The sequence below is a fragment of the Zalophus californianus genome, chromosome 14, assembly GCF_009762305.2.
Source record: "Zalophus californianus isolate mZalCal1 chromosome 14, mZalCal1.pri.v2, whole genome shotgun sequence".
In the NCBI taxonomy this organism is placed as follows: domain Eukaryota; kingdom Metazoa; phylum Chordata; class Mammalia; order Carnivora; family Otariidae; genus Zalophus; species Zalophus californianus.
The window spans coordinates 40789891-40810398 of NC_045608.1; the positions used below are offsets into that span (position 1 = coordinate 40789891).

The 20508-nt window shown below is 41.0% G+C and overlaps 1 protein-coding gene and 1 pseudogene across 1 annotated transcript; one reads left to right on the forward strand and one right to left on the reverse strand.

Annotated features, from left to right (window-relative positions):
- Positions 1-387: 387 nt before the first annotated feature.
- On the reverse strand, positions 388-16921 carry LOC113912552 (myosin regulatory light chain 12B). Its single transcript, XM_027575858.1, has 4 exons — positions 16653-16921; positions 4293-4491; positions 2320-2481; positions 388-882 (listed from the first exon to the last, which is right to left on the reverse strand). Exons 2-4 carry the CDS (start codon positions 4474-4476, stop codon positions 710-712), a joined length of 519 nt encoding a protein of 172 aa, XP_027431659.1. The 5' UTR covers positions 4477-4491; positions 16653-16921; the 3' UTR covers positions 388-709.
- On the forward strand, positions 3002-4269 carry LOC113912983 (annotated as a pseudogene).
- Positions 16922-20508: the final 3587 nt, after the last annotated feature.

Here is a 20508-nt window from a genome sequence, read left to right on the forward strand (position 1 = left end):
TCATTGGGTAGATTCAGTGGAAAAATCATTACAGTAATGTTAGTAATAACTATTCTTTTCTTCAGAATTTTGCCTCATCTTCTCAGACTCTAAGATGCATAAAATGTTAAATGTTTTCTCAGATATATCCGCTTTTTTCATTCAATAGTTTAAACATCTGACTTATACTAAAAGCATGAACAAAGGCAATAAGTAGTTTTTACTGCATAATGATGTTAATATGTACTTAGCTCTTAAGAACACTGTCCTACATAGGTGAAAAATCAGCTTGACCATGAAATTTGAATTATGTAAAGTTGAAAATCTGAAAGAAAAAAAAGAAGACTACCCCCAACTACCACTTATTTGTTTAACTTTCCATTATATTCCATTTGAGTCAGCATAATCTTTATTTCAAAATAGTGTTTTTATTATATAAAAGTGTAAAAATCCAGCAAAACCAGAAATACCGGATGTATTTTCCTGGGCTTTCACATTTGTTGATTTTTATTCGCAATCTCTTTTTCAGCACAATTTACAACCTCAACCCCATTTGCAGTTTGATTATACAAGTGCTAAGTGGCAGAAAGGTCTAGAATAAATACATCAAAAAAAGAGGCCAAGCTGTGAAACTAAGTTGCATGCAACAGGTCTATGAGGGTGGGGGAAAGTGTCTGGGAAATAAAACGGAGTAAGACAAAGCAATTGGAAGGTTTTAGCTAAAGTTCTTTCAATCATCTTTGTCTTTTGCTCCATGTTTAAGGATGCGCGTGAACTCAATATAATTGAAATTTCCCTTTTTGTCGATAGGCGCTTCTCTGTACAGCTCATCCACTTCCTCGTCTGTAAAGCGATCTCCCATGGTTGTCAGCAGCTCTCTCAGGTAATCTTCCTGGATGGTGCCTGGAAGGCAGTAGAGAGGAGGGGGTCACGAATACTTCCTGGCACTTTAATGGTTCGTTTCTAAACTAGGTCAGTGTTACAAAGTATTTCAGAATATCCACATTTACGTGTATAAAATAAATTAGTGAACTAAGGCAATATGTAACTATTTCATTATGTTTGCCTATTACTTTTTTTTTTTTAAGATTTTATTTATTTGAGAAAGAGAGAGAGAGAACGAGCCAGGGGATGGGCAGAGAAGCAGGATCCCCGCTGAGCAGAGAGCCTGATGTGGGGCTCGATCCCAGGCCTCTGGGATCATGACCTGAGCCAAAGGCAGATGCTTAATCGACTGAGCCACCCAAGCTTTTAGAATTATTACTTTTGGAGTTCTTTCAATACTTTTAGAGTTCTTTTAGAGTTATTGCTATTACTTGCCTATTACTTTTAGAGTTCTTTCATTTTAGAGGTTTTTTTTTTTTTACAGCCACCCCCTCTACTATTACTGGAGTCCAAGCCGCCCTTGTGTCTTACCTGGGTGACAGCAACAGTCTCCTAACTGCCTATTACTTTTAGAGTTCTTTCATTTTAGAGGTTTTTTAAAATATTTTATTTATTTATTTGAGAGAGAGAGTGTGTGAGCAGGGGAGGGGCAGAGGAAGAAGGAGCGAATCTCAAGCAGACTCTGCACCGAGCACGGAGCCTGACAAGGGGCTCAATCTCACGACCCCGAGATCATGACGAGCTGAAACCAAGAGTGGGATGCTTAACAATGAGCCACCCAGGTGCCCCATCTTTCATTGTAAAAGCTCACTTAATACATTATAATGCTTACAAAATTAATTTGGAGCAAGTGTTTTCTAGAGGAGGAAAAAAAACCCTCTATATTTCAGAGATGCAAAGAAAAAAAAAGGGCAGCTGCCCAGGAAAAAAAACAAATGTGCCCGAGGGACGGTGCAGTTGTGACAGGTAGAGACAGGAAGCAGGAAGAGGGTGCAAGGTATCTCCGATGAGGTGTGCGGGTGGCTGAGGAAGGGGTTGAGAGAGAAGGAAAGGGGAAATGAGAGGAGTTAGAAATGTGAATAGCTAGGCTTTACACTCTTAAAATGAGGAAAAAAAAAAGATTTCACTGTTCAAGTTAGTTAATTATACTTTTTGGTGAGATTTACAGTCACTTGAAGAAGTAGTTTTCATTGTCTAGAAATACTATTTAACAGACATTTCTCCGTTTGGCTTTCAGGAAGCTCTGAACCAAATTCAAAGATTAACACCACAAACCGGGCAGCTTTCTGACCCATATACCTGTGACCTCCCCATTCTCGGTCATATTATCCTATTATAAATGATAGTTTATTCATTTTTTTTTTTAAGTTCTATTTTTCTCATCTTTTTCATTTTCTTTTTCATTTTCACGTAGTCTGGAATGAGGGTGGGCATGAACAAACAAAGAGCACTTACCAGTTGCTTCTTCATCAAAGCAAGCAAAAGCGTTTCTGATGACATCTTCTGGATCTGTGCCATTTAACTTCTCACCAAACATTGTGAGGAACATGGTGAAATTTATGGGCCCTGGAGCCTCATTCATCATGGCCTCAAGGTATGCATCAGTTGGATTCTTCCCTATAAGATTTCACATTTTAACATTTAAGGACAAAGAACTAATTTCAATACATAATTATTTTGTTATTATGCTCCCCAGTATATTTTTAAGTTACATCATCCACATCATGGAACTATTTTTCCAATTAACTTGCATTAAGAACATTTTTATTTTTTATATTTTTTTAAGATTTTATTTATTTATTTGACAGAGAGAGACACAGCGAGAGGGAACACAAGCAGGGGGAGTGGGTGAGGGACTCAATGCGGGGCTCAATCCCAGGACCCTGAGATCATGACCTGAGCCAAAGGGAGACGCTTAACCAATTGAGCCACCCAGGTGCCCTGAGTGTTCAATCTTTGTAATACAACTAAGTCCTTCAATATTCCTCCACGGCCTTCTTCAGTAGTGACCCACCCAAAAGAGTACACTTAGCTATTCTAAGTGTGAAAAACACTGGGATCCAACCTACCTCCAAGTCAGTAACTTAGTTCAGTATCCTCATTCTACTCTCACTCTGAATAAAGAAAATGTTGCAAAATGTTAAGAATTGGTGTATCTAGGTAAAAGATGTATGCATGGTCACCATACTGTTCTTTCAACTTTTTGTAGGCTTAAACATTTTCAAAATAACATGTTAGGAAAAAAAATAGAGGAACAAAACTGTGTTCTGGTTACTAAGAGGAAAATAACAACCTCTCTCTTTGCCCTCTGGCCCCTAACTTCCCTTTCTGGCTAATAGTCAAGCACAAGAAAACTCCAGAGAGTAGAGCCTAACTGACCTGCACCCCTTCCCTGCCCAGTCTACAGAGAACTCCTAGGCTTGCCATTCCCAGTGTAAAATCACTGCTGACTTGGGGCAGAACGTGGAGGAACCTTCCCTCTCATCCTTCTTTTTAAGATCACAACAAACCAACAAAATCATACAAGGAATAAAAAATTAACACCCATATAACCAAAATGACAAAGGGGCAGTTTCTGTTTGCTTTAAATCTTGTATCTTTATATTTTCTTTACCTTAATTATAAAAAAATTATAAATAAAATCCTCTTATGACTGGCCAACCCCAATATGGCACTTCCCACCCAGACATCTCTCACTAGGCCTTTGAGATAAGGAGAGAAATACTTACACATCACACAAAAAATAATTCATAAAACACTGAATTATTATTTTTGGGAGGTGGGCATATTAAGAATATAAAAACCTGGCTGCTGTGGACTCTAGGCCGCCGGGGTCGGTGAAGGATCTCAAGGTGGCTGCGTGAAAACTTGCTCTAAAAACCATTGACTGGGTAGCTTTTGGGGAGATCATACCCCAAAACCAGAAGGCCATTGCTAACTCCCTGAAATCCTGGAATGAGACACTTACCTCCAGGTTGGCTACTCTCCCTGAGAAACCACCTACTATCGACTGGGCTTACTACAAGGCCAATGTGGCAAAGGTTGGTTTGGTAGATGACTTTGAGAAGAAGTTTAATGCCCTGAAGGTTCCTGTGCCAGAGGATAAATATACTGTTCAGGTAGATGCTGAAGAAAAAGAAGATGTGAAAAGTTGTGCCGAGTTTTTGTCTCTCTCAAAGGCCAGGATTGAGGAATATGAAAAAGAGCTGGAGAAGATGAGGAACATAATTCCATTTGATCAGATGACCATTGAGGACCTGAATGAAGTATTCCCAGAAACCAGATTAGACAAGAAGTATCCCTATTGGCCCCACAAGCCAATTGAGAATTTATAAACTTGAACTGGGGAGAAAGCTCTGGCCCTCGTATTGTAAATGCTGGACATTAAAAATAATGATATGAAAAAAAAAAAGAATATAAAAACCTACCTAGAGAAGCAAGCATATCATGCAAATCCTCCTTGTCAATGAAACCATCTCTGTTCTGATCAATCATGTTGAAGGCCTCTTTGAACTCCTGAATCTGCGACTGGTCAAACATGGCGAATACATTGGATGTTGCGCGCTGGGGGCGCTTCTTGGTGGTCTTGGTCTTTGCCTTTTTGCTCGACATGGTGGCTATTTAATTCTAGAGTTAAAAAGAAAAAACATAAACCAAAAAAGAACGCATAAAACATAAAACAAAACAAAAAAGAACCTGTAACACTTAAAGTTAGTGAGTAAAAATATCTTAATGCAGAATTATTACTTTAATTGTGTAGGAATAAATATACATTTCAACTTTATTTCCAATGTGACAATTAGATGGTTAGGGAAAAGCAGTTTTGAAAATTTTAAGAAACAGAATAGAAATCATTATATAGCTAGCCTCCGAATTTCATGAGACTCATTTTTATTAAGTGGAAATTAATTTAAAAATATATAGCAATAGCTAGCATTTACTGAGTACCTTACTATGTGCTAAGCACTGTTATAAGGGTTTGGGGCTTCCCTAAAGAGAAAGACTCCAACGTTGACATTTCATCTTACTTTTTACGAGGATTATCCCACTGGATCCTCCTAACAATCCAATGCAATAGGCACTCTTTTTACTTCATTTTATTACCAATATTGCATAACTTCTCTGAACCTCGGTTTTTCAAAACACAGTATGAAAACCAGGGAAGCTCACACAATCCTCAGTCTTATAGCCAAACACAGCCTCTATTTCAATGCAAGTGAGACTTAAATGAGACAGCATTCACAAAGGAACTAGTATAGTCACGGTATGGTACATGTTCAGAAGGCTCTCATCTTAAAAAAATTATCAAAACCTACTTTTTTTCTTTTTTTAAAGTAATCTCTACGCCCAATATGGGGCTTGAACTCACGTGAGGCTTGAACTCAGGACCCCGAGATGGAGTCACATGCTCTACCAACCAAGTCAGCCAGGCACCCCAAAACCTACTCTTTAATCTTTCATCCCTTCTATCTTCATACTCATTTCCCCTTTCCTTTGACAAAACTTTCAGAATAGCAGTCTGATACTCAACCATCTCATTTTCTAATCTTTCCAATCACTCCTCAATTCTCGATAATATGGCTTTGATGGTAGCCTCCAATACTCTACTGAAAGCCACCAATAATTTAGATGCCAAATAGGAGGTGCCTGGGTGGCTCAGTCAGTTAAGTGTCCTACTCGTGATCTCAGCTCAGATCTTGTTCTCAGGGCTATGAGTTCAAGTCCCATGTTGGGCTCCACACTGGGCATGGAGCCTACTTAAAAAAAAAAAAAAAAACAAAGTAAATGTCAAATAGAATGAACACATTTCATTCCATTTTTTATTTGCAGTTTTAAATAAACACAATGCAAAAATACTATCAGCTTTGGATTAGAAGTCCTGAGTTCAAATCTTAGCTCCACCATTACTAGCTACATGTAACCTTGGAAAACACAGAGAAACCAGAGCAAATTTGCCATCCAATCTCTTATTCAATCTTCACAACTGTCCTATGAGATAGGTATTATGGCCCTTTGGAGTAAACAATTTTGCACAAAGAGAGGCTTGGCCTTTGTCCTCTCTGCTTCTGGGAGGTAATCTCTAAGCCTGTGGAATGTCCTGCCTATATCTGGGGTCTTGGGTCACATCAGACAATCTAACAATGTAATTTATTGTGGGGGTTATGGGTCATGTATTACCAGTTTGACCTCTCGAGGGGCTAGAGACTGAGGTCGGTCACAGAGCAGCTGACAGTATCTATGTGACGGAGCCCCAATAAAAACAATGGCTATCAAGGATCAAGTGAGTTTTCCTATTTGGCCATACTCCCTGCATAGTCACATCTTGTTGCCAGGAGGAGTCAACACTGTCCATGAAAGAGGACAAATGGAGCTCTGCATTTGGAACCCTCCTGGACTGTGCACCACACATCTCTTTCGTTGGCTAATTTTAATCGGAATTCTTTTACTGCAATAAACCATAACCAAAAATATAACAGCTTTCAATGAGTTCTGTGAATCCTAGCAAAATTATCAAACCTGAGGGTTGTCTTGGGGACCCAAACTTGCGATTGGTATCAGAAATGAGGGTGGTCTTGGGGACTGCTGTTTAACTCTGCAGCCCCATAGTATGAAAGCAGATGACTAGCTGGGCAATAGCTGACCGAGGTAATTTTGGACTTTGTTCTCTAGGACTTTTAGTCATGAACTTTTTTTTTTTTTAAAGTAAACTCTACACCCTACATGGGGCTGGAACTCACAGCCCCGAGATCAAGAGTTGCATGCTCTACCAACTGAGCCAGCCAGGCACCCCTAGTCTTGGACTTTTAATCTACATTGCTTATTTCTCTATCTTCAATTAAAAAAAAAAATTACCACCACCAACAACCCCCACCCACAGGTATTCTGAAACTTGGCTTAGTGGTGTAGGTTTGAAGTATACCAGCCTTAGAGTTCTTATTCTAATATTGCAACTCCTCTACCTCATATAAATGTTAATTTTCTCCTCTGTCCTCTAACTTAGCTTATTTGAGTTTAGTTATACTGAAGGTTAAATCAGAGACAGAATGTGGTCCACCAGCAAGGCACTTGTCTAGGCTTTAATTCTTCTTCCTATTCCAGAACTGTTGATTAAAATTTTTTTTGTGCTAAAAATTCTATCTATTCAAGATATAATACGTACAAAAGACGGTAAATCTGAAGGCAAGAATTAGTTCTTTCAGTATCTACAAATTATGTTTGTAATAGAGTCATTTAGAAAAACCTCCCAGAGTAAATTTTATTTATTTATTTATTTATTAAAAGATTTCATTTATTTGACAGAGAGAGAGAGACAGCGAGAGAGGGAATACAAGCAGGGAGAGGGAGAAGCAGGCTTCCCTGCTGAGCAGCAGGCCCGATGCAGGGCTCGATCCCAGGACCCTGGGATCATGACCTGAGCGGAAGGCAGACGCCTAACAACTGAGCCACCCAGGCGCCCCTGGAGTAAAAAAAAAAAAAAAAAAAAAAAAAAAATTTTAAATAATCAGTCAATTATGTCATGCTAACCTTTAGCTACCCCAAAAGTCTATTGTATTTAAACATTTCAGAAGCTTGGTTGGGGTTCTCCAAGAAGCTGATGCCAAGATGGGATTAAACATGCAAAGATTTTTATTAGGGGCAATGCCCGTGAGAGAATGGGGAGGTAACCAATAAGGCCACTAGATGGTAAGACAAGTCTGACCCCAAGAGTGAAGGCAATAGGGAAGGAAGGTAAAAAACAATCAGGAGAAATTCATACATGGCCCTAATCAAAATAGGTTACAGCACAGATAATAGGCTCAATGTAATAATACCATAATTTCTTCTAAAAAAAGTTTTTCTTACTTCACTTTAAAACTGTATACATTTACATACATATATGGTACCTATACACTATACACATATATACAAAATATCAGCTGAAAAGCAAGGCAAAGTTAGAGCAAAACAATCAATCTGAAAAGAACTCTACCCCCAAAAGAAACTACCATCCTCTCTCTCCCCTTCCTTCTGAGATAAGAATCTTGGCTTTCTCTACTTTCTTACTTCCCACTCACTTTCAACCCACCACAATCTGGCTTTTTTTCCTCTACTGCAACTGCTTTCAAACTGCCAAATCCAGTCTAACTCCTTGGCTCACTCTGCTGTATTTAACACCATCTTATCCCTCTTTTCTTCAGAGTCTCAACAACTCTTGGCCTTGGTGAACAGTAACAATAGAAATGAACTGTCCAAAATGGAAAGAGAGTGCAAGGTTCCCAACCTTGAAGACATTCCACTCTAACAAGGGAGACTTAAAAACAAAACAAAACAAAACAAAACCCAATTTTATTTATTTGAGAGAGAGCACAAGCAGGGGAGAGAAGAAGAGGGAGAAGGAGAAGCAGACTCCCCGCTGAGCAGGGAGCCAGACGTAGGGCTTGATCCCAGGACTCCAGAATCATGATCTGAGCTGAAGGCCGATGACTTAAATGACTGAGCCACCCAGACACCCAAGGGAGACTCCTAGTGATATTGGAAAGGTTGGTTTATGTAAAATGCTACATTTGACTTGGTGAGACCAACGTACTCTTCTCTCAGTTCTATGACTGGTCCTCTTCCATTTCTTGTTAGGCTTTTATCTTCTCCACTCACTCAACATGAAAAAAATATTCATGTTTCCCAATATTCTAGCGGTCCATGGCTTATTAAAATTCTTTCCATTCTGCTTTCCTCGGATGATTTCATCAACTCTCACTGGTCTGACAACACTGATGCCTCCCAAGTCTGTATCTCCAGGCCTGACCTTTCCCTTGGGCTGCAGACTCTAATATCCACTTGCTTGTGAAAGACACCCATTTGGACACCCCATGGACACTCATAATCAATGTGCTGAAAACTGAATTATCTTCCTGTTTCTAAATTTTCTTAGCTTTCTGTCTTCTCTCAGTTAATGACACCATCATTTACCTATTCACCAAGCCAGAAACCTAGGAGTCATTCCCAACTCATCCCTCTCCCTGGTGAATCAAGCCCTGCCTCTTGAGTATTTCTCAGACTTGCTCATCTTCCTCATTCCTCTCCCACCACCCTACACTGGGCCTTCAGTTTTTCTGTGTAGAGTATTTCTATAGCCAACAAACCTATCTTCTTGCTTTTTCTTCCCTCTAAACTGCCCTTTTAAGTTCCAGCCAGTAGTGTCTAACTCATGAATATGATCTTACCTTTCCCTTAAAAATTGTCTTTGGCTCTCCACTGCATATAGTACAAAGTATAAGTTCTTAAGCATGGTATACAAGATGCTCCTTTCCATACACTAGAATGACCTTTCCAGCCTTATCTCTAGCGATTCTTTGCTTTGTACTTTTCCTTCAGCAACACCAAACTGCTTGTATGTGTCCATGGCACCATGCAGGTTCTTACCTTATGTACTTTCGTTCTTGCTACTTTTCCAGCCCAAAATGCTTTAAGACCAGAGAGAAAATTAAAGGTCTAATCAACTTATGGCTCCACTACCATTTACTGAGTGACTCATGTGCTAGGCACACTATGTGCATTAAACTTAACATACCGGGGCGCCTGGGTGGCTCAGTTGTTAAGCGTCTGCCTTCGGCTCAGGTCATGATCTTAGAGTCCTGGGATCAAGGCCCACATGGGGCTCCCTGCTCAGCGGGAAGCCTGCTTCTCCCTCTGACCCTCTCCCCTGCTTCTGTTCCTGCTCTCGCTGTCTGTCTCTCTGTCAAATAAATAAATAAAATCTTTAAAAATAAACTTAACATACCTGCTTTACAAATATGAAAAAACTGAAGATCGAAGCTATTAAATAACTTTCCCAAGGTCACCTAGTGGCAGAGCTGGGATCCAAACCCCATTTATTAAAGGTTATTTCTACCTTTATATTTTTTACTTTGTACTAAATGTTCTTCTAGTCATTTTACCACAATTTTTAAAAACTTTCAATACTGCCAATGTAATCCAACACTGACCATTTTTTTTAAAAGATTTTATTTATTTATTTGAGAGAGAGAAGGAGTGCGTCCAAGAGAGTAGGGGAGAGGTATAGGGAGAGGGAGAAAGAGAAACTCAAGCATATTCCCCGCTGAGCAGCAAGCCCCATGTGGGGCTCAATCTCACAACCCTGAGGATCATGACCTGAGCCAAAATCTATTTGTGGACACTTAACTGACTGAGTCACCCAGGCGTCTCCCCAACCCCCACCGCCCCGCAATGATTTCTGAGCAGTGACTTTCCTCTGAATTCAAATCCTCGGGTTTTCAAATAAATTCAGACTATACTGGGGAAACCAATGTACAGAATAGAACTGCATAGTAGAATGGACTGTGTAATGTAGGCTTATTTGAGTGACAATATTTCCTATGAGACATGGCCTTAGTTTGACATCATAAAGGCTTGAAACCTTTACCTAGGGCTGTCAAGTTAATGTTTAACCTATACATGTTAAAGAGAAAAGAACAATCAAACCCTACCCTTAAACTATAATTACAGAAAAAAATCCATATAAATCAGCATATAATTGTAATGAAGAACCCTCAATAGCAGTAAAAACTTCTTACTTCCTCTTCAAAATTTTTATTTCATTATTTTTGTAAATTTCTCATGTAGAGTGAACTAAAGGTTATATGTACTGTTCACAGAGCTTACAAGAAGGGCAGGGATATAGGAATACTGGTATATGCGGTTGTGGTGTCAACATATTTAGATAATAATCTACATGTCTGCAAAACACCTGCAATACTGATGTATCAATCAAAACATGGGCACGATAATAAGCAGAAATTGCTTGTGAACTTCATCCAACCTATATGACTATTGGCTTTTATGGGACATATTCTGTCAGCTGCCTAGGACTTCGACATTCCTTTGAGGCTTCTTCCTTTAAGTGTCTTTTAAGTCAGTTGTTTGCTGTCACCACATGGCAAGTAAACATGTCTCTCACAGCAGTTAACCTTCTGGTCTCAATCTGGGCTGCACATTAGAATCATCTTGAAAGTTTAAAAAAACCTGATACCTAGGTCCTAGTCTGGTCTAACTGAAACTGAATGATGATGGGTGGGGCCCAGCAACTTCTATTTTAAAAAGTGCATCAGGTGATTCCATGCATGAGAACCAAAATTAACCATTTAGAAGGCATTATATATGCACTGAGTTCCCTTTAGTTTTTAAAATTTGGTCATTAGGTTTTTAATAGAGATGCTAGAGACCTGTATACTAATTTCAGTTCTGTCATTCACAAGATACATGACCTTGGGTCATTTTAGCTTTCCTGGGCCTCACTGTCCTCATCTATAAAATAGGATAAGTAGATCAGAAGTCACAAACTGGCAGCTACCACACTATATGCAGGTTGCAGGGAGGTTCATTTAATTCTCCCAGGGACGACCTTTTAAAATGTCTTTTTAAGCAACTGAATTAGTTTGCCAACATTTTAAAAAACTGAATAGTTACTTTAATAAAAACAAATTTCAGACATCTTGAAAAACTGTATGATAAGGAATCACTTGACCAGCATTCCCAAGTTCCTGTAGATAATGAGTATTCAGTGAGCAATTCCCACTACTCCCCACAGCTTCCTGTCAGAGCTGGGATTTGTTTATGTGACTGAGAGCCTCTGAGAGCTATGAACTTGTTCCTTGGCCTCTGAGAGCATCTGAACTTGTTCCTTGGCCTTGAGAGCATCTGAGCTTGTTCCTTGGCTCCGGTGATAGCCAAATTCCAAGATGGCCCTCAACATTTCTCATGCCCTTGTGCAATCCCATCCAACAGTGAAAAGGGCTGACCTGTGTAGGGAGGTAAAATAATTTTCCTTCTACCCTTCTGAGTTCTTGGCTGACACCTCTGTAATTATAGATTCACAGGAGAAAAACAGAAGTTTATTAACATATATACATGGGAGATACCTAGGGAAAAGCCAACTCAGAAAGGTAACTTAGAATTCAGCTTAAATATCATCTCCAGCTAAAGACAAAGAAGGAAGGTGTGTGTGAGGGGAAGAGGCTAGCTGTGTGGAAGTTGCACAGTAAACAGGGTAAGGCTTGTCATGCAGACTAAAGTCAGGGCTTTCTCCAATGATAAGAGTCTAAAGTTGTCTCCAGAGAGTAACCTTTGTTCTTCCTCGTATGGAGGGGAGGAAGGACACCTTTGTAAATTTATGTCCTGCTTTTAGGCAAATAGGAGGATAGAGAGCTTTTCCTGTGTGTCTGCTTCTTCAACTGCCTTCAGCTCAAAACAATCTTTAGGCCAAAGTAGCATATTTTGGAGTAGCATATTCTGCTACTCTTCATAACCAATAGGATATTGCAGAAATGATGGGTGTGCGACCTTGTAACAGACACTATATCTTTTGCCCTGCTCTTCCTCAAACCACTCAATCTGGGGCAAGCCAGCACCAGGACACAAGGGCCCAGAGGGCCCTATGGAAAGGTCCCTGTGGCAGGGAACTGGGGCCTCCTGCCAAGAGTCAACACCAACTTGCCAGGCAGTGAGTCAGCCATCTTGGAGGTTGATCTTCCTTCAAATGATTGCAAACCCAGCTGACACTTGGACTGCAACCTCATGAGACTCTAAACCACTAGCTAAGCTGCCTTGGAATTCTAGACCCTCAGAAACTGTTTGTTTTTTTTAAGATGCTGAATTTGGCGTAATTGGTTATACAGTACTAGAAAACTAGTAAAGGCACGGTGTTTCCTTGGCCTCTTTAATATTAAAATAGGACAATGATTTATTTCAGAATTATGGCCACAGTCGTTTGTATTAAGGAATTTTGATTCCAGTAGAAAAGAAAATTTTAATTCCTTCTATTCAATTTCTCCAAGTTCTGTGGGCTCCTCTATTTGCTTTTTAAAAAAGATTTTTATTATTTTATTTTTTAAAGTTAATCTCTATACCCAATGTGGGGCTCGAACCTACAATCCCGAGATCAAGATTTGCACGTTTTACCAACCGAGCCAATCAGGCACCCCTCATTTTTGCCATTTTAAAAATATTTTTCTAGTAATTTATAACCATTTCATCTAGGTTTTTAAATGTTAGCCCATAGTTACTCATACTATTTTTACTTTTTCTAAAGTTTATTTATTTATAAGTAATCTCTATCCCCAACATGGGGCTCAAACTCACGACCTCCTGAGATCAAGAGTCCCATGCTCTGATGGAGCCAGCCAGGCACCCCTTCTGTGGGTGCCTCTTTGAACTGCAACAGAGTCACCACTTCCTCAACATTCCCATCAACACTATCCCATTCTGCTGCTTCCTATGCTGATTTGCTAGTTCTTCTTGCTTCCTAATTGGGTTTTTTTCCAAAGCTCTATCCTTGAACTACTGTGCTTTTCTCAGGTACTGGTTGAAAAACCAGGAGCATAAAGCTACCTCTCAAGAATGAGGTAAATAGGGAGGGAAGAGGAGCTGGTTTTGTGAGCAAAGGGATGATGGAAGAGTTCGAGTTTTAGCCAAGCTCCAGTAGAATGGTAGTAGAGAGGCCCAGGGGCAGGATGCTGAGGGGGTCTCCTTTGGCAAGGCCAATTTGTAAGCAGAGGGACAAGGTGAGGCCTAACAGTAAATGAATGCAAAAAAGCAGAGAGCAGTTCTGCCAAAAGTTAAGGTCATTTCTGATTTAATTCTCATGCTCACCATGGTCTGCCAGAAACTTTAGAAATTTTTCATGGATTCCCATGGTCATTATTATAGTCAAGACTAATGTTAGTGCTAATCAGGAGGATCAAATGACTGGATACATAAGCAACAGTCTGAAAACAGGAATCATAAGGAGAATTTAGTATATAATCAAGCTAAAACAGTTCACAAAATTAACCTCATACACTTAATGACATATCACTGTTTTTATGCTGCATATTTAGGCCAATACGTAATCAGTTCTATAAGTTATTATATCTATTATTTCTTTTACAGAGCCAAACACAATTTTTACAGCTTTCCTCTTAGTAACCAGCTAAGCTTTCCCCATAGTATACATATTTTAATATTTACCACATACATTATAATGTTGTCATTTTTTAATTATGGGTTTTAGGATCATCCCAGCTGGCAGTAAACTTTCCATCCCCTGAACTCCCATATCATTTTGTTTTACTGCAGTGAAATTTATATATGGTGAAATGTACAGATCTTAAAAATGAGTTTTTATAAATGTGAACACCCATGTAACGACCATCCCAATCAAGTTACAAATGTTAACATCACTCCAGAAAGTTCCTTCCAAGTCAATGACTCTCTACCATAGGCAACCATTGCTCAGATTTCTATAAATCAGAAATTTATTAATTATAAATTAGTTTTGTCTTTGACATTCTTATAAATGGAATTATACAGTGTATATTCTATATGCCTGACTTCTTCCACTCAAAATAATATTTTTGAGATTCATTTATCTTGTTGCGTTTATCAGTGGTTTATTCTTTTTTTACCGCCCAGTAATATTCTCTTGCCATGCCATTTATTTATACATTTTTGTGGCATTTAGCCTTTTTATCTTGGATCATATGGTAGAGCAGCGTGCCTTACACTTGGTAGGTGCTCCATAAATATCAGTAAAGCAAATACATACATATACTTCCTTCCTATCACAAACAGAATTACACATACATATATAAGGTAGACCCTGGATCTGACTCCCAAAATAAATCTTTTCTCTATGGTCTACCCATGGTTCAGCATTCACTCTACTGGACTCTTCCCCAAGAGGTCCTCAACAAAACTTATCAGTTAACCCCTGTTCCATATCCGAAGAAACAATGCTGGTAATAGATAATAACTGAGTGCTAAATGTGTGCTAGCCACTGGTCTAAGCATTTCACATGTATTAACATATTTAATCTTCAAAATTTATGATATAAGTGCTGTTATCCCCATTTCTCAGATGAGAAAATTAGGGCAAGGAGAATAAACAATTTGCCCACAGCCACACAGCTAGAAAACGGTAGTTTAAATTCAGGATTTGTACTCAGGAAGTCTAGCTCCAGAGCTTGTACCACTGGCCCCTAATATCCTATATACAGACAGCTGAAATTCTCTATCATGAAAACATGGATAGCTGGTTGGGGGTACCAAGCAATGTCACCACACAGCTAAAATGCAGACTAAGGAAGACACCAAAGCTACTGGCAATGAAAATCATCCCCAGATACCTGGCGTCTTTGAATCCTAGAAGAGAGGGACAACCAGCCCCATTTACCAGCTCTTTTCTTTCCTAATCCCACAACCCTCGCATGGGGATCTATCCTTCAGAAATTTCAGTTCACCCAGCTGAAACTCAGTCTCATTAAAACATAAATGAATATCAAGCCAGTCATTATAAAAGTTGTTTCATTCAACAGAGCCTGAACAAACAAAAAGCTATGCACTTGGTTATGAGGTCCAGTGGGGTCCACCTAATGCTTACAGAGAAAATGGATGGCACCTGTGAATCCTTCAAGTGACCTTGGGCCAATTATCTCACTTCTCTGGGTTTCAATTTCCTCAATTATAAAATGAAAAATAATCTGTAATACAGATAATCTATAAGGTTCTTTTGAATTCTAAAATGCTATGATTCTTCTCTTACCAAAAGACCATTCTAAATCCATCTTAAAAAAAGACTGGCAAACTAATCCCTTAAACACCCCCTTTCTTCATGTTACTCCCTTTCTAAAGAATCCAAAATGACTGCCTAATGACTCTTACATAATCTTTTATTTCTCGGTCAAGTTTTGAAGACATCCATAGAAACGCCTCACTGATTTACCTACCTACCCTTATATCCAGCTATTATTCATTTTAGATCTTGTTCCATTCAGGCTGGTCTCCCCACTGTCTCCTTTTCACACAACACAATTCCCACCTTTCCAGCTTTTAGTCTTGTTACCTCCTACCACAGCTCCTGCCCGAAACAATTAAGTTCCACCTCCCAGGGCTGAACCCAAGGTCTTCAATGAGGTCATGATTCTTTCTCCAGGAAATCTTTCTTGACTTTTTTTTTAAGATTTTATTTATTTATTTATTTGACAGAGACAGCGAGAGAGGGAACACAAAGCAGGGGGAGTGGGAGAGGGAGAAGCAGGCTTCCCGCTTAGCAGGGAGCCCGATGCGGGGCTGGATTCCAAGACCCTGGGATCTTGACCTGAGCCGGAGGCAGACGCTTAACGACTGAGACATCCAGGCTCCCCTCTTTCTTGACTTTTATTATTCGTCCTTTTCTTCAACCAACACGAATGAACTAAATCTTTACAAGATGCAGGACACAGTGAGAGTCACAACTCTTACGAAAATCATTACATTTTAGCCTGCACCAACCATGCACTACGGTATAGATTCCTCCGACACTTATCTAAGGCAAGAAGCAAGCACCGGTAGACTCCTACCCACCAAAGCACCTAGCACCGTGTGGGGGCACAGAGCAGGCGCTCAACACCCTAATCGGTCGACTGGGCCCGCGAGGGCAAGGCGCTGGCACCTGGGCCTCCGACCGCCCGGAGGCACCAGGTGGGTGAAGTCAGCCGGGTGACGCCGGGCCGGTCTACCGTCTGCTGGGGACCCAGCCATCTCTTCCCAACAGGGCGTCTCCCCAGCCCGGCTTCATCTGCCCTGGCGCTGCTCGGCCTCTTAACTTCCAGGCCCAGGCCCGGCCGCTGCCAGGACCTCCTCGCCCACCCTCCTCGCCCAACCTGACAGGTCCCGCAGCCCCCGGACCCCGCGCCCCAGCCCCCTGGGGCGGGGTTCGGCGGCGGGCGCGAGGCCGTAAGGGAGGAGGAACGGGCGCGGCCCGAGGGGTGTCGTGCGCGGGGGCGAGTGCCACTCACCGCCGCCAGACACCAGAACCCGGGCTGCCCTGCGCGAGACGACGAGCGACGGCGACGATGGCTGGGCTGTGGCGCGACAGCGGCGGCGGCCGGCACTTCCTGCCTCGAGAGGTGGACCGGAAAGCGCACCGGAAGGCGCGGCTGGATCCAACTCGGGACGGGGGGATGCGAGAGGGGTTCTCGCTCAAGACCGAGCGAAGCCCGTTGTGTGGGCCGCGGAGCCGGGCTAGGGCCGGCGAACACAGCCTGGGCTTCAGTCGTCTTCTGTGACCTGTAGGATCTGCTGCTGCATCCCCTCCTGCAAGCGGCTGTAGTCCCCCGGCCCGCCCTCCTCCCCCGCCTTCCGCGGCGGGTTCCCGCGGCCCTTCCGCATTCCTCGGCCGCGGGGCGCCGGGCCGGGCCCGGAATTTGACCGGGTGGGGAAGGGCGGGCCGCGCCGCGATCCCTCAGGATTTGGAGGGCCCCGGGCGTCAGAAGCCGCCCACCCTGGACTCCCAGAGTTAGCAAGGGAAAGTACAGCTCGCGTAGTTCCATTTGAACTTGAGGTAAAACAAGTAATTGTTTAGGGTGCGTCCCACGTAATATTGCGGAAGGTAAGAGGGCGGCGGCCGGGAGGACTGGTGCCTGCTGGAAAACCCTCTTTTTCAGCTGAGCTCCAGCCGGAATTATATCATTTACCCTCAAATTTTAAGGTTTACGGCCTTACAGACCACGGCCAGCCTATGACCGTCTCACTCCCCTTCCAACCACAAGAAAGTTTTATTCAAAATATTTGCTTTCCTTTGGGTCAATAGATGACAGAATTGCACACACACATACCTACAAGCGCTCACACATTCTAAAATGCTCGTCAAAACCGGAAACCACGAAACTACATTATTCAAGTTTTGTTCTAGTGTTTGTGCCCATAACCTTCCCTTCCCTCGCTTGGAAATATAGATGAATACCCAACTATTGCTGGGTAATGGAGGATAAATCAACTTAATACCAAACCTTTATTGAGCACTTGTGATTGAAAGTGTGACAGATGGGGAGGGGAAGAAAAATGGCTTTTATATTCTAGAAATCTTTGATCAGAAATTCCTAGATAGTAGGAACCATGTGTTCAGTATTCTTGAGCAGTTCTTAAACAGCAGCACTGTAAGCAAAACCTGGAGGGCTTTGTAAAAGATTCTTGAGCCCCGAGCCCAGATATTCAGATTAAGTAGGTCGAGGGTGGGGTGTTAATTTGCATTTCTAATAAGCACCCTAGGGATGCCGATGCTGGGGTCCTCATCTGAGTAACACTGTCCAAGGTCCAGATCATTACGGAATGCATTTTCTCATAATTTGAAAAGCAATTTCTGAAAAGTCACACCTGGTTCTAAAAGATTTATTCTTTCCCTTGGCTGCAGTCTGCTCTTTAGTCCAATAGTATAATTTTTTTTATTCCACTCAAAATCAAAAGATTTTGGCTTCCTTAGGTCTGTGTCATAGAGCTCTTCAAGAGGTCTATTACCATCCCATAAGCCCTCACCTTGGTCACCGTAAGACCATAGCTGAGGGACCCTGACTGTATTTTGATCTCCATATTTGTTTATAGAACTGTGCTTTTCAATACAATAGTCATTAATCACATCTGGCTATCTAAATTGAAATTAAAAACTCTGTTCCTCAGTTATATTAGATACATTTTAAGTGCTCAATAGCCACATGTGGCAAGTGTCCTTATTGGAAAGCACAGAGAGCATTTCTATCATCACAAAGTTCTACTGGAGAGCCCTGTTCTAAAAAATAATTCTAGGGTATATTCTCTAGATTCTAAAGAAAAACATAGTATTTATTAACGAAAAGCTGAATATCTAAGTATCTAGCACTTGGGTAATGGCTAATTAAAGCATATCCTTGTCAAAGATAATTGTGGCCATTAAAAAGAATGATTAAAAATAAAAATGGTGGCTATGCCAAAACATGAAAAGTTAAGATGTATTAAACTAAAAAACAAATTATATATTCATTACAACTATAAAATGTGGATAAGTAAGAGACGTTATGACGCTACTTGAGTAGGGAGATAGAATCTAAGGTAAAAGGATACAGGGACTTTGGACGTTCAAGAGCAAGCGGAACTGGGGAGAAGCAGGATTGGGAAAACGGCATTTCTTCTACATGGGATTAGTTCTGACAATGCCTTCAGGAACAGTAAAAAGCCAGGTTTCCGGGAAATCAAGAAATTGTACACTTAGGGAAGACCTAGCAAGACACAAGTCTACATATTGGATCTACCCAGGAAATCTAAAGTATCTGATCACCTAGTCAGTACCAGGAAATAGGCTTTTTAATGTACTCTCATTCAATCCTGATTACAACCCTTTAATATAATAAAATTCCAGTTTGAGCTAATTTACTGTCAAACAACTATGGACCTTCCTCCTAACCTCAGCCTTTTAGTTCCAACTACCATTAAACTCCCATCACCTACCCTTCTCTCTTTTCAGAGGGAGAAGTATCCATTTTTATTTCTCTAAGGATCATCCTACATGTGATCTAGGTTCTGTCCCTTCCTATCTCCTGGATATGATTCATTTTGTGTCACTGATTGTTTCCTCTTGTCTTTTCCCCCCTCTGTCTACAAACAGGCTTGAATCTCTAAAGATGAGTCCTTTGATCTTGCCTTCCCTTCAAGTTTCTCTTCATTGCCAAGCTTCAGACCCTTTGCTGGTAAACTGAACAATCCCTTTTTGAATACCCGTGTACCAAACCATTTAGCTTCAGTGTTTCTAATTTTCACAACATACTTGGAGGTTTTCATCCCTGTTATATAGGTGATGAAACTGAAGAGTGACCTGCCCAAGGTTACAAAGCCAGCCAAATAATAGGTGGAATTCATTCCATCTGGTCTGGCCTCATACTGCTCTTAGTCACAAAAAGTACTGCTTTATATATTAATAGACTATGTTCCTATTATGAACCAATAGCATTACTTCCATTTTACAAATGAATAGGGGTCCAGGGAATTTAAATAATTTATTTAAGGTTATGAAGCCATGTAGCAAAAATGGGATTAAAATGCAGATTGGCTTGATCCCTAAACCTAGGCACTGTCCACCATTTCATGCTGCACCATGGATCCTGCATTCAAAACTCTACTTAGGGGCACCTGGGTGGCTCAGTCAGTTAAGCATTTGCCTTCGGCTCAGGTCATGATCTCAGGGTCCTGGGACTGAGCCCCGCGTTGGGCTCCCTGCTCAGCAGGAGCCTGTTTCTCCCTCTTCCTCTGCCCCTCCCCTGCTTGTGCTCTCCCTCTCAGATAAAGTCTTGAAAAAAACAAAAAACCTCTACCTAATAGATATAGCAAAGGTGACCAATGACTTGTCAAATCTAGTGATCCCATTTAAACTTTACTGAGCTTTTCTGATTTAACACTATTGACTAACCTCCTCATTCTTAAAACTGTTCACTTGATTTCCACAATACTGTTTTTGCAGCTCTACCTCTTCGAGCCCTTTTATCATCTTCTGTCTGATCCTTCTTACAGCTTTTCTACACGTCCCTAATCTAGGTGTTACACCTCTTGTCCTTTTTCTTTCATACTTTATAGGAAATGGTTGCCTTTCCTTTTCAGAATATGATTTTACTAGTCTCATGTAGTTTGGCTTTCCTCCCTTTTCCCCCCAGTAGCACTCATCAGTTTCTGCTCTTGAATCATAGTCTCCTTGATCAAGTAAAATTTGGACCCTGGAATCCAGTGATAATATAATCATAAGCAGGCGGATAAGGATGCTACCCTAGTAGGTAGGTTTCATGAGAACTTTTGAAATGTAGGACTTTCTTCATGGAGACTGGTTTTTCAGTCAAGTCCACTATTGGAGTCAGA

Bases quoted from the DNA above. Each gene is read 5' to 3' on its own strand.
- LOC113912552 (XM_027575858.1), bottom strand. From the start codon at position 4,476: ATGTCGAGCAAAAAGGCAAAGACCAAGACCACCAAGAAGCGCCCCCAG. The intron at 2,482-4,292 runs GTAGGTTTTTAT...GAAATCTTATAG, and splicing joins TGATATGCTTGCTTCTCTAG to GGAAGAATCCAACTGATGCA. The intron at 883-2,319 runs GTAAGTGCTCTT...ACTGCCTTCCAG, and splicing joins CTTTGATGAAGAAGCAACTG to GCACCATCCAGGAAGATTAC.